We start from the raw sequence: 14,804 nt of genomic DNA on the forward strand, positions 1-14,804 counted from the left end.
TCAAATTAAATAAAATTAATGAAATTAGATAAAAATAAATAAAATGAAATACAAATAAATAAAATCATATTAATTTAAATACAATTAAATAAAGCTAAAAAAAATTAAATAAAAATAATACATAAATAAAAAAAAATTAAATTTAATAAAATGAAATAAAATTAAAACAAAAAATAAATGGAATTAAAAAATGAAATAAAATAAACGAAAATAAATAAAATACTTAAATTAAATAAAATTAAACAAACTATTTCTACGGCTTGAGATATTTTATTTCGGACACCGATTGCGATAGAGAAAAAATTTTAGTACGGTTCTGCTCGGAATTCGGCAAGGAATCTACCTACTTAATTTCGTATTTTTCACATCATTATTATGAGAGTTATGGCGTGATCGGCAACCCCATCGGCTTGTGACGTACGGGTATGAAAAATAGATAAGTCCTGCCAAATGCAGACGTAAAATTTTATAAAAATCGGTCAAACCGTTTCGGAGGAGTAAGGCAACAAACACTGTGAAAAGAGCATTTTATACATATAGATGTAAAAATTTTGGTGGCTACTAAAATTACTATATAAAACCGTATTAACCTTCCCTGAACTTCTACAAATAATTCAACTTCAAAATAAGCAAAATCGGTCCAGCCATTTTCGAGTTTTGGCGAGACACACGAAAAGCAATTGATTTTTATATTAGTGCAGCCGATATGTGAAACAATTGTGCATTTAATGATAGAAGTATATAATTTGGACCACATATACTACACATATAAAGGTACAAATTTAGATATGAGGCCATCTCAGATTTTGCCTTTTACAAAAATGGCGGGCATTCAAAATGGCGACTATACATATGTGACTAATAGCACGATAACTTTTGAACGAGACGTCAAATTTCAACCAAATTTGGTATATAGGTTCTTTTTTTGATGAATAAGATCGAGGTCTTGAACCGGAAGAATCGGTTTACCAGAAGTTGTGTTTTTCCTGGTTTTTATGTAAAAATAAGTTGTTTTTTTTTCAATTTTTTCACCCCGTATGTATTAATTTTTCAAAAAGATAATACCGCCATTGAAAAGAGCGTAAAAATATTTTTTAGGAAATATTTTGAACTTTTTAGTTATGTTAATTACCATTTAATAAATGCATAACGTATCTTCACATGCACTTATGTGTGGCAGATTCGTGCAAATATTATAAGAATTATTGTGCATTTAACGGTAGAAGCATATAATTTGGACCACATATACTACACATATAAAGGTTCAAATTTAGTTATAAGGCCATCTCAGTTTTTGTTCCTTTTGCAAAAATGGCAGGCATTCAAAATGGCGACTATACATATATAACTAATAGCACGATAACTTTTGAACGAGACGTCATATTTCAACCAAATTTGGTATATAGGTTCTTTTTTTGATAAATAAGATAGAGGTCTTGAACCGGAAGAATCGGTTTACCAGAAGTTGTGTTTTTACTGTTTTTTGATGTAAAAATATGTTGTTTCTTTTTCAATTCTTTCACCCTGTATATATAAATTTTTCAAAAAGGTAATACCGCCATTGAAAAGAGTGTAAAAATATTTTTTAGGAAATAGTTTGAACTTTTTATTTATGTTAATTACCATTTAATAAATGCATAACGCATGTTCACATGTACCTACCTATGGGCGACAGATTCATTTTAACTCATTTGAATGCCCGCCATTTTTACAAAAGACAAATTTGGGAAATAGACTATTTGAAAAATTAATATATACAGGGTGAAAGAATTGAAAAAATAAACAACATATTTTTACAAAAAAATAAGGAAAAACACAACTTCTGGTAAACCGATTCATCCAGTTCAATAGCTCGATCTTATACATAAAAAAATAACCTATATACCAAATTTGGTTGAAATCGGACTTTTCGTTCAAAAGTTATCATGATATTAGTCACATATGTATAGTATAGTCGCCATTTTGAATGTCCGTCTTTTTTGAAACCTGAGATGACCTCATATCTAATTTTGAACCTTTGTATGTGTAGTATGTGTGGTCCAAATTATATGCTTCTACCGTTAAATGCACAATAATTCTTATAATATTTGCACGAATCTTCTGCACATAGGTACATGTGAAGAAAAGTTATGCATTTAGTACATGGTAATTAACATAACTAAAAAGTTCAAAATATTTCCCAAAAAATATTTTTACGCTCTTTTCAATGCCGGTATTACCTTTTTGAAAAATTAATATATACAGGGTGAAAGAATTGAAAAAAAAACAATATATTTTTACATAAAAACCAGGAAAAATATAACTTCTGGTAAACCTATTCTTCCGGTTCAGGAACTGGATGTTATACATCAAAAAAAGAACCCCTATACCAAATTTGGTTGAAGTCGGACTTTTCGTTTAAAAGTTATCGTGCTATTAGTCACATAGGCATTTTGAATGCCTGCCATTTTTGTAAAAGGTAAAATCTGAGATGGCCTCGTATCTAATTTTGAACCTTATATGTGTAGTATATGTGGTCCAAATTATATGCTTCTATCATTAAATGCACAATTCTTATAATATTTGCACGAATCTGCCGCACTATATATAAGATTATTGTTTTAATCCTATTATTACCTACGTGCTTTTAATTGTTATTTGAGGTCTATTTTTTTGATATTTTTAATTTTGTACTGCTTTATATTTGATATTAAATTAATAACGTGCCGCACAAAATCCTAGGACAACCTGAAGCAGCGTTGATTTCTATCTAAAAACAAGTCAAAAGATGAACTAATCTTACATATCCTTACATAACTACAGAGTTATCTCATAACTTGAGGTTTAACGTCGCGTTATAAAGTGACAGTTGATATATCAGATAACTCAAGAACTGTCAAGAAATAACGCAAGTATTTAAGTTAAATATGATATATCACACCAATTCGAGGATTATAACTTAACTACAGGATTACTTTACGTTAAAGATAACTTCGGTCACCCATCACAGGGCTGATTATAGATGACTAACAGATATTTGTCTTACCGTGTATTAGTATAGCAAGATGTAGACCTCATGGCATGGATAGCTTTGTAACTTCAGATGAGGATAGATGTGTTAGGTTTTGGCAGAATAATGAGAATAAAGGCTGTATTGAACTTCCAGCTCAATCTGTGTGGGCTGTAGATTGTTTACCTAATGGAGATATTGTAACAGGTTCGAGGTAAGTTATTGCATTTTAGAGCTTCTCTAATCATTTATAGCATTAAGTTATTAGTTCTGCTTTCTAAATAAGGAAATTTGTGATTTACTATACCTCGTTTTTAAACTGGGAGAAGTAAGTAAAATTTACTGCTCCGTAATGCTTGTTTGTAATTGGTACAACCGCAGGCAAGTTTACTCTAGACTGGGAGCCGATATAGGTGAAAGCTGATCATTTTAGGCACGATATGAGTCTATAACTTAAATAGTAGAACCTAAAAGAAAACGTATGAACACTGTGCCGTCACTTTTTAGTGGTACATGCATCAACAGTGGCGCATCAAAACAGTGGACGGGATAAATAAATTAAAAGCTACCCTCAACAGAACATGAATCTGAGTTTACTTCTCTTGGTTGAATCTGTCTTGAGTTTACTCCTCTTAGTTTAAAAACAGGGTATAGCTGGTAGGATTCTTTTAGCCCTATCTTCATTTTTATTTTATTTTTTTCAATTAATTTAGTGACGGAATTGTTAGAATATTTACCAAAGATGATTCAAGAGTAGCAGATGAAGTTAATTTAACTAAATTTACAGAAGAGGTAAATGCCCTGAAACGACAAGCTGTTCAAGAAATAGGAGGAGTTAAAGTATCAGAGTGAGTATTACAGAATTTTTCTTCTTATACTTGTTGTAGATCTGTCAATCTGTTAGTTCCGATGTTGAAGTATTTCTTTAGAGGTAGACTGCCAGCTGTCTCTCCATCTTTTTGGTGGTCTCCCCGGTGGACGCTGCCAGCTGGTTTTCCTTCTAGAGCAATTCTTGGTAGTATGTGCTCCTCCATTCTTTTTACATGACTCAACCATTCTCTTCGTCTTTGCCTGCCCCATCTGACCACATCTTGCACGCCATATTGCAAGGGTGACCAACTTAGTCGGACTCAAGATCTACTGTCTGCCTTTCTAATTCTTTGCGATCTACCGACTAAGAATTTTTTAAAATATTGCTATAGCAATAGATAGCAATAAAAGTTAATAACAAAAATTGTAACCAACTCTGAGCTTCACATTTTAAAATTAATTAGAATGTTACAGGGTGTTCGATAACATCGTGGCAGACCAAACTTATGTTTTTTTAAATGGAACACCCTATATTTTATCTTATATTTGAAATTCTCTTAACTTCCCTATTACAAAAATATAAAGGTCTGTTATGTTATACAGGATATTTACAAAGTTATAGCCAATTTTCAATAAAAATCGTAACAAGTTCAGCTCCCTGTATAAATAAAAATAAGCACAACAGCAATGGTTTATTGATGCCATATTTTTTATTGTCAAAACTTAAAAATTATTGACATTGCTAATTTTATTTATATCTAATAAAGGGTGAGTCCAAACGCAAGTACAATATTTTCTCAGTAATTTTAAATGGAACACCCTGTATTTTATATCACTATTGAAAAGTACCATTATCGTACTTTAATTTATATACAACATTCCCTATGTCTAAATTTGTTAGTTTTCGAGATATTTTCATATTTCAATGAACCAGTTGCGTGGCCACCCAAATCACCAAAATTTACTAAACTTTACTGATTTTTTTGGGGTTACGTTAAGACTGAAGGTTATAAAATGCCTCCAATAACAAGGGATGAGATGAAAAATATAATACAAAGTGTATTTCGAAGTGTTAATTTACAAATGCTTCGTATTGTAAGTAACCCATTCACTCAACCCATTTTGAACACCTTATGTAATTAAATATATAAAATATTGTACTTAAAGTATCTTTTATTTTTCTTTATTTGTTACATTTACAAACAAAAGTAGTTTTAATTGTTTCAAAAATGTTGTATGTTGTGGTTGTGTTTTTTTTTGTATAATTTCTTACTAATAAATTATTTTTCTTTCTTTATTTGTTACATTGATTACCGGATTGATAATCAGTAACCTTAAATTATCAGTTTTAAAAAATTCAGCCATGGCTTACTTTAAATTTGGAAAGATTTAGACCCCTAATTAATAATTTGCTCTGAAAAATGAAAATATCTCGAAAACTAATAAATTTAGACAAATTAAAGTACGGTAACTGTACTTTTCGACAGTGACATAAAATATAGGGTGTTCCATTTAAAATTACTGAGAAAATAATGTACTTGCGTTTTGACTCGCCCTGTATTCGATATAAAGAAAATTAGCAATATCAACCATTCTTAAAAATCCTCACAATCAACAAAAAAATATGGCACCAATAAACCATTGCTGTTGTGCTTATTTTTATTTATACAGGGAGCTGAACTTGTTAAGATTTGTTTGCATAGAAAATTGGTTATAACTTTGTAAATACCCTGTATAACATGACAGGCTTTTATATCTTTGTAATGGGGAAGTTAAGAAGATTTCGAATGTAAGATAAAATATAGGGTGTTCCATTTAAAAAAAAACATAAGTTTGGTCTGCCACGATGTTATCGAACACCCTACCCTGTAACATTGTAATTAATTTTAAAATGTGGAGCACAAAGTTGGCTACAATTTTTGTTATTAACTTTTATTGCTATCTATTACTATAGCGGATCTATTGAGCTTTACCCCACTAATCAATCACCCTGTATACTGGCGAGCAATAAATCCTTTAATCCAGAATTTTAACGCTAAAAGTAAGTTGAATATCGTCGCTCACTATATCTCAGAAAATCAATAACTGATTTTGAAAGATTTTGATTTTGTTCAGCTTTCGAGATCTTAAACAATTTTTAATGTGAGTAAAACCGATTCTGAAATATTTGATTCGGCTTTGTACGCTAAAATTCTGGATGGGTCAGATTTATTGCTCGCCAGCGTGTATTAGTAATACCTAAATAAAACAAAAGTAGTAATTCTTATTTAATTATTTTTCCAACTATGTATATTAAATTAGAAAACACATTAATATGAGACTTGCGTTTGAACAGTTCTTGTGAGGTTCTTAAATTGTTTGGATGTTTCAAATGTGCCATGAATAGTATCATTGAATGGATAATTGATAAAGTTGACCAACTTTTCAATTTTATTGAAATCTCTAAAACGGATATCAAAGTCTGATACTACTGACTGAATTTCTGCTGTATACTTCTGTGGCTAGGGTGTTTTCCATGTAATCTTGAGTATTCGTAAATTTTAAAAATCTTTTCTTTTCACTATCAACTATCAAAGATACTGATTGAAGTTTGAATGAGGCAATAGAACTCATCATTTCTGATAACGTTTTGTTCTTGCCATGCAGTTCCAGATTCGATGTGTTCAGTTTACCAGTGAAATCTAGAAATGCCGAATCACATTGCCAGTCTAAGTCATGTAATTGCTGGTAATCATCACCTCTTTCCTCAAGAAACTTAGTAATGTCATTTAACAAATCTCGAAATCTTTGCAAAAACTTGCCGGAGCCCCCCCATCTGTCGTTATTTAAACGAGCTTAAACAAAAGCAGATGAACCTTACCGACAAAATGTTTGAATCCCGTGAATAAATCAATGCCACGTGTTCTGCTTTTTAAGGAGATTATGGTTGGCAACACTTCTCTTGTTGAGAAATCATCAAAGACCATCCGAATAAAAATAAGTATCTGTGCAGTATCCATGATATCCGTCGGCTCATCAAGCTGTAGCGAGAAATCAACGCACCGGACTAGATCTCTTTGCAGACATATTCTCCATCAGAAAACGGTTTAGACTTTTGAACAATTTTATAACAAACTAAGAATGAAGCTTCAGTTACAACCTTAGACTGTTCATTCGGCTTACAGAACATATTATTTTCCTGGGCAGTCAAAAAAGACTTTAATGCTTGAAGTTTATTCTTTCTCACTTCACTGTTAGGTGAAAACCCTGATTGGTATTTACAGTGCATTATGTTAAAGTGACGCTCTAAATTTCCCTTTTTCGGTATTGCTACTAATGTATTTCAGACTAAGCAGCAACCATTTTCTTTTACGAGGAATTAAGGACGGGAATAGGTACCGATATTTTTTTTCTTGCCAGCGATCGACTGGTCGATCGCGATCGACGGGTTGGCCTCCCCTGCCATATTGTTCCCAGATGATGTTGTTTCGTATTCTATCCCTTCTTGTCTTCCCTGCTATTACTCTTAGTGTCTTAGTTTGTTGCATGATTTTGGTTTTATTGGTGTCATCTCTTGATTCAATACCATAGGTAGGTCGTAACACGTCTGATGCAAGTTTTATAAATTCTAACTTTGCTGCGCATTCTCATATATGGGTTATTCCAGACCACATCTCTCAAACATCCAGACATGACTGCGGCCTTGTTTATTTGTCCTCATATAGCCCGGCTACACACACCGTCTTGTCTGTGCAGTCCAAAACTGTGCAGGCATGCCGGAACAAAAAGACGGTACACCGTACGTTGTCCACACGTGCAGTCTACTTAAAAAACTTCAGTCTTTCGAGAACTCGACACAATGAGCAGCACGGAAGAGGTTTTTTTAATGGAAGCGTTATTGTATTGTTTATTAATAAAAAAGCAACAAACAAACAAGCAACGACGCTGTAGAAGTATCATTTTGTCAATCAAAGATAGAATAAAAACTTTATTTTTTTTAATATAACGCGGGTACATAAATTTGATACACCCTGTATATTGATTTGTAACTATTTATTATAAGTTAGTTTTTAAGCAGTGGGTTTATCCTTAATGAGTTTTTCCCTGAAGAATTAAAGACATTAGTAAATAAAGTGAGGTGAATAGACAATTTGTTTCGGGATTATAATTTTAAAACGGTTGCTTTGTTACGAGCGAGGCCAAAAGCCACAGGTAATTATTATATTTAGAAAAATAAGGTAGAGAAAGTTGGAATTTTAAGTCTCTTTGTTTAAGCCCCAAGTAAATTTGTAGAATTCCCGAAAAGTAATTATCATGAGTAGAAGTATTTGTTTGGAAGGATGCATGGGTTTTTCGAATGAAAATTTGGAATGGGGATGAGAGAAGGTTGAATGTTCAGATCGTTTGGAAAAGGAGATTATTATGTGACCGGCATCGGAGAAGAGCAGTCAAAGTTTTCGTGAACGGTTCAGAAGCAAGTACCAGTGGTTGTTAGATAGTGAAGAGTGTAGCTGAAAAGTGGAACGAGAGACAGATCAAATTGAGAACAAATACCTCTTTGATTCTGTAAAGCCCAAGGGAGAGAATATTATTGTGAGAAAGAGAGGAGAGATTTTGGAGTTTTTTAACGAGTACTGGTCAAAAGAGGCCTGGCTCGTGTTTTGGAGAATTAGTTGCTGGTATGCTGCTGGATTGATGCTGAGAACGGAGAGTGCTTTGATGGGTAGCCTAACATAATCAACAAGGAAGAGGTGTTTGGGTCAAGAAGAGACATCATTGTGTGTGAATCAAAAGGTCAGTCAATAATTTATGTGATAAATTTTCTTTATGTTCAGAAGTTAATTTTTTTTAGTAAAATCATATGAGCTAAGATTCCAATATTTCAAAAATTTAATAGGAAGTATAAGTATTTTTGCGAATACCTAAATTTGTTTGTTTAGTTTGTTTTATCAATGTTATCAAGAACAAACCGATAAATATTTGTTAAATTAAAATTAATTTATGTGGTAAGAGTTTCATTGGGACAGTTATGCCCACAGGATTTAATTGATAAATTTTCAGAGTATTGCTTTTGATAATAAAATATATTTGTATGTGCTTATTTATGGTATTTCTATTTATTTCCTTTTCCTATTTTATCCCGATAAGGATCAACTAAGACAGCGGTTCTCAATCTTTTTGTGTCATGTACCACCAAATACTTTTTATTATTTTTGGTACCACCTAACTGAAATACATATCTAACTAGGTGATCTAATTAACTACAATAGTGGTGCTGATTTTGGCTGTTTTTGCGTTTTGTGTACCACCTCAAAAAATGAAATGTACCACCAGTGGTACATGTACCACAGATTGAGAACCGCTGAACTAAGAGATACTGAAACCACGAGAAAGGATAAGTATAACCTAAGATAATTTAGTTATTTTTTTTGTATGATAAAAAGGCACCCTGAGATTTTTCTTAAATTTTATGTATGATTTGCGACAATTGACTAATTAATTAAATAAATACTAATTATTATAAAAGTAAGAGAAAGCAGATCATAACAATACATTCACATGTTAACTTAATCGAAGATTTTTAGTTTAAAATATATCATTCAAAAGATACTTTTTGTTTATTCTAAAGGACTTCATGCAATCTAGCATTCTGCGTTTAAATTAAAAAAAAAAATATATATTAGTTTTCTCAGGATTAAAAAAAAAAAATAAATAAATGCGTTTAGAAAGAATTCGACCGAAATTTTGCGCCTACGCTCTCAAAAACATTAAAGTAATATACATTTTTGTAATCAGTATTTCAAAAGCTTTTAAATGAGGTGTCGCATTATGTACTTTCCTATGTAAAAAAATAAAGTTATGCCTGTCACCTGAAGAGGGATCGCGTAAAGTTCGAAACATTGATGCTATATTGTACTATAATTATTTTAAAAATCGACCTGTCCGAGCGTTTTTCTTATGTGTTAAAAATAAATAAGTTAATAAGGGGGGGGGGGGGTAACAGTTATTCCAGCGCACTGTATAAACTGTTTTCAATAATAGTATACCAATATTGGAAAAAATAATTGTTGATCTTTATTAAATACCAAACGGTAAAAAATTATTTGATTTTAAAGTATGCCCTATTTTAGAATCAATTAAAAATAAAAAAATAAAATATTACCTCTTTTAATTTTTCTGCCATTAAAGCGTAGGCTTCGTTTTTCTTATTCCTGTCGGAATATTCTTTACACTTCACTTTCCATAATGCCGGCAAAGATTTGTATAATTCTATAAATTCAGTTAAAAACTGTTTTGTAACACTTATGTCGCTCATCTTGGTCTATCCACCTCGAAAACTTTTGCGGAACTGTAAAACGTTCAAGTAAAACTGTACAACCTAAAATTGCACAGGTAAAATCTTCAGCATGTCGACGCGAGTACAGTCCGCGCTTGGAGCACTGTGCGCGATACAGTCTTGCCGTCCATACACACGCTCTTACCTGCACAAACGAGTCTCTACAGGCATGCTCTCAGACAAGACGGTGTGTGTAACCGGGCTATAAGGCCTCTGGCTGGGTCGTGATAACTTGATACTTGATTATAGAATTGACGTAGCAAATTTATGATTAAACAAAGGAACTATTTATATAGAAACCTGTTTTGTAACTATTTACTTTTATGTTATGTGTTAGATAACTTAAGGCAGACTGCAATTTTGATTGTTTTTCTGCACCTGTCTCGGTTTAATTATATGCCTTATGGTGTTTTGATTGTGCCTAAACAATATTCCAGGTCTGCTTGAAATGCTTCCCTGTTTTTTTTTGTTTCCTTGATATGCTTATTATCTTTCATCGTAAAACATTTGTGTCTATGGTCTTAACAAGATACCTCATTTAATACATGTCATTTTAACTTTGATACTCCTTATTGAATAATAAAATCATCGTACTTATTTAGCTTACCTGGCAAAGAAGCTCTTTACGATCCAGGAAAAAGAAACGGGCAAATGAAAATGGTCAGAGACGGTAGCAGCGTAGTAGCCTATACGTGGGTAGAAGATGGTGAAAACAGTCATTGGGATAAAGTTGGGGAGGTACTTGGAGGCACTGACAAAAATGACAGTGGCAAAACGATGTATGAAGGTCAGGTAAGATCTCAGCGAAAAAGTGCCATCTTTTGTAGTTGTGTATTATATAGTAATTTAAATTTTAGTATTATGATTATGTGTTTTCTGTGGATGTTGAAGATGGTAAGCCTCCATTAAAATTACCATTCAATAAAGGAGATGATCCATACCAAGCAGCTCATAAATTTTTAGCCAAGCATATGTTGCCAGCAGAATATTTAGAACAGGTAATTATCTTTAAGGAAATAAATAAAGATTCGGTGATTCTTGACGGAATCTATAGCAGTAGTACATAGTAGGATAAGTAGTAGGTCACAACCTACTACTTAATAACTTGTTGGTTATACATCTTCCCCTAATTTTTTAAAACAATCTTTTTGAAAACGATTTCCATTGGCGACGCGTGAGTTTTTCTAAAGTGTTACCAAAACCAGATGTAAAAAAATCTTATTTAAAAAAAATATTTTGAACCGCCCAAATATAAGTTTTTGTTTTCAATCCTGTGGGATAAAATTAAACAAATCACTATTCCCAAATTATATGTATGTAATTATGTATATGTAACAGGTATAACAATAAATAAAAAACAAACTAAACATATTATTCTACCATAAAATTAACATAAAAAAATGAACAAGTAGGAAAAAGAACAGATTTTGAAAACTATTGTTTATATTTTAATTCTTCCATTTTCAATAATATAATTTTTTTCTTTAAAATAATATATAAAAAAATATACAAGTAGAATGACTTTTCAAGTAGTTGATCAATTACGCAAAACGTAGCAACACTCTTCCATGTTTAAATGCACGCACATTTTAATCTGTAATAGGTACTAAACCAACGTTACCAATCTTCAAAATGGTGACACTACTGATATGCACTGCGTGCCTGCGCGCCGTCTCTAGACCCGTCGCTCCTTCAAAATTTTCAGAGCTAGTCCCGATCGATAGCGAGGGTTTCTCCTGCGTACCGTTTACCAGTGCCAGTATTGGTAACAGCATAATAATATATTATGATAACGTGCCATGGATTCACATATCTCGCCAATATTTTCGTGCGTCTAGTTGGCTATTTACTGAATTAGGTACTATTAACAAGTATTTCTGTTGGTAAAAAATATAAATGGAATTATTTCGTAGTAGTCATAAAATATTTATTTGTAAGATTTGTAACTGTTACCAATGGTAACAGTGGTTACATGGACGCTTCGCCACTGACGATTTCCGATGTTCCGATTTTCCGTAATTAAACATGAATATAAGATAATAATGAAAATATAAATAATGAATACATTCTATATTATATTTAACACATTAGATCAAACGAAGTGATAAAATCGACTAATTCGAAATTGTTTTTTTTTATTTATTTCGATGGCTTTGGTAAAGACCAACCAGACATTTTTTTTATTTAGCTATAATTTTTTTTTTATTGGAAACTCATCCTTCACGATTACAATGTTTACAAGTGATAGTAGGGTAAAAGTTAATGTGTGTGCAATTTTGTTTTATTTGGTAATTTACAATTTCATTTTGCACCTCTTGGTGTGATTATATAAGCAGTTCAGTATGTTAGTATTCTTATTGAAACTTATTCAGTTTAAAGGACCCCGCACAAACCTTATGGAAAATAGGTCCCAGTGGATTTCATTAATACTTTGGGAAAATACTCTTTGAAGCATCCTGATAAAAAGTTCTTATGGGCACAACTCAATCGTATGAAGGATTTTCAAGATATAGAGGCCCAAACTCGGAAAATTATAAGATTTACGGGGTATTCCAATTCCGTGAGTTACTGGTTATTTGGTAACATGTAGAAGTTTGGATCAAGGAAAAGTACTAGTAGTCTAGGATTTTTTCCTGGCTATCCAATGGCGACCTTTACTTTGACCTTGACCTTCAACGGACGTCATCTTCTAGAGTTTCGAGGGTTTTCGGCATTCAATTGATATAAACAGATTACTCATGAGTTTTTGGGATTGCTAAACACGAATATGCCATCAGAATTGCCCTCCGGATGACGTGGTGGCCAGGGCCTCTGCAAAGGACGTCATCTTCTAGAGTTTCGATGGTTTTCGGCATTTAATTGATGCAAATGAATTACTGGAGGGTTTATTGAGGTCGCTATACACGAATGTGCCACCAGAACCGACTCCCGGAGCACCTGATTTCCAAAGTCAATGAAAGGGGCTCCTGGAGTTTCGAGGCTCTTTGGTACTACATTAATGCAAACGGATTAGTTGTAGGTTTTTGGGGTTGCTGAACACGAATACGTGATCAGCACAGACACAGGAGCACCTGGTGCCTAAGACAGGTTATCTTCTGGAGTTTTGGAGGAATCAAATGGATTACTCTTAGGTTTTTGGGGTTGCTGAACATGCATACACTGTCAGATCCGACCCACGAATCACATTGTGCCTACGGCACAATGGGATCACGTATTCGTTTTCAGCAACCCCAAGAACCTATAATTAATCCGTTTGCATCAATGTAGTACCAAAGACCCTCGAAACTCCAGGAGCCCCTTTCATTGACCTTGGAAACCAGGTGCTCCGGGAGTCGGTTCTGATGGCATATTCGTGTTTAGCGACCTCAAAAATCCCTCCAGTAATTCATTTGCATCAATTAAATGCCGAAAACCATCGAAACTCTAGAAGATGACGTCCATTGCAGTGGCCCTGGCCACCACGTCATCCGGAGGGCAATTCTGATGGCATATTCGTGTTTTGCGATCCCAAAAACCCATGAGTAATCTGTTTATATCAATTTAATGCCTAAAACCCTCGAAACTCTAGAAGATGACGTCCGTTGAAGGTCAAGGTCAAAGTAAAGGTGGCCATTGGATAGCCAGGAAAAAATCCTAGACTACTAGTACTTTTCCTTGACCCAAACTTCTACATGTTGCCAAATAATTAGTAACTCACGGAATTGGAATACCCCGTAAACCTTATAATTTTCTGAGTTTGGACCTCTATATCTTGAAAGTCCTTCATACGATTGAGTTGTGGCCATGAGAACTTTTTATCAGGATGCTTCAAAGAGTATTTTCCCAAAGTATGAACGAAATCCACTGGGACCTATTTTCCATAAGGTTTGTGCGGGGTCCTTTATGGGTATACAAATTTTGTTTTAATTACTTCATTATAAAATTCCTGTGCCTTCACTATTAAGGGCATAGGCAAAACTTCGGCTCCAATGCTTTTAGAATGCATTCATTTTTTTTCGAATCCTGAGAAAATCAATAAATATTTTAAAAAAATTTAAACGCAGGATGAAAGATTACGTTATTACCGAAGGCCGAAAGTCCCTGATAACTTCTATAATATTCATTTTAATACGTTACAGGGGTGAATAAAAAAGAGAAAGTTTAGTATGATTTTTAATTTCAAATATCTCATTCAAAAGAAATTTTTTGTTTAATCGAAGGGACTTTCGGCCCTCGGTAATAATCTAATCTTTCAACATGCGTTTAAATTTTTTAAAAATATTTATTAGTTTTCTCAGGATTAAAAAAAATGAATGCATTTGAAAAGCATTGGAGTAGCCGACATTTTGCGCTTATGCCCTTAATGTTTTAATTCAAAATTGTTGAAATGTACAGCTGGTTCCTAAAAAAACCTGATACGACTCTAAGGGCCGGTTGTTCGAACGCTAATCAACAATGATCATTATCAAATATTTAATTACTGTCACCAAAACTGTCAATGTCAACTTTGTTTGGGTTGCTGAAAACATAATTAATTACAATTATGAGATTTATTATTAATTATGTTAATAATGATTGTTATATTAATTGATTATAGACTCCACAGACTTTTTAACAACCCAAACAAAGTTGACATTGACAGTAATTAATTATTTGATAATGATCATTCTTGATTAGCGTTCGAACAACCGGCCCTTAGTAAGATTTGAT

At 32.9% G+C, this 14,804-nt stretch overlaps 1 protein-coding gene across 1 annotated transcript in view; it reads left to right on the top strand.

Moving 5' to 3' along the window:
• Nucleotides 1-14,804, top strand: part of LOC126888784 (phospholipase A-2-activating protein) — an 85,073-nt gene that overhangs the window by 22,961 nt on the left and 47,308 nt on the right. Inside the window, exons 5-8 of the mRNA XM_050657154.1 lie at nt 3,036-3,203; nt 3,703-3,837; nt 10,718-10,907; nt 10,973-11,113. Of these exons, the coding sequence (XP_050513111.1) occupies nt 3,036-3,203; nt 3,703-3,837; nt 10,718-10,907; nt 10,973-11,113 (634 nt within the window). The remainder of the gene's footprint in view (nt 1-3,035; nt 3,204-3,702; nt 3,838-10,717; nt 10,908-10,972; nt 11,114-14,804) is intronic.

The sequence above is a fragment of the Diabrotica virgifera genome, chromosome 7, assembly GCF_917563875.1.
Source record: "Diabrotica virgifera virgifera chromosome 7, PGI_DIABVI_V3a".
In the NCBI taxonomy this organism is placed as follows: Eukaryota; Metazoa; Arthropoda; class Insecta; order Coleoptera; family Chrysomelidae; genus Diabrotica; species Diabrotica virgifera.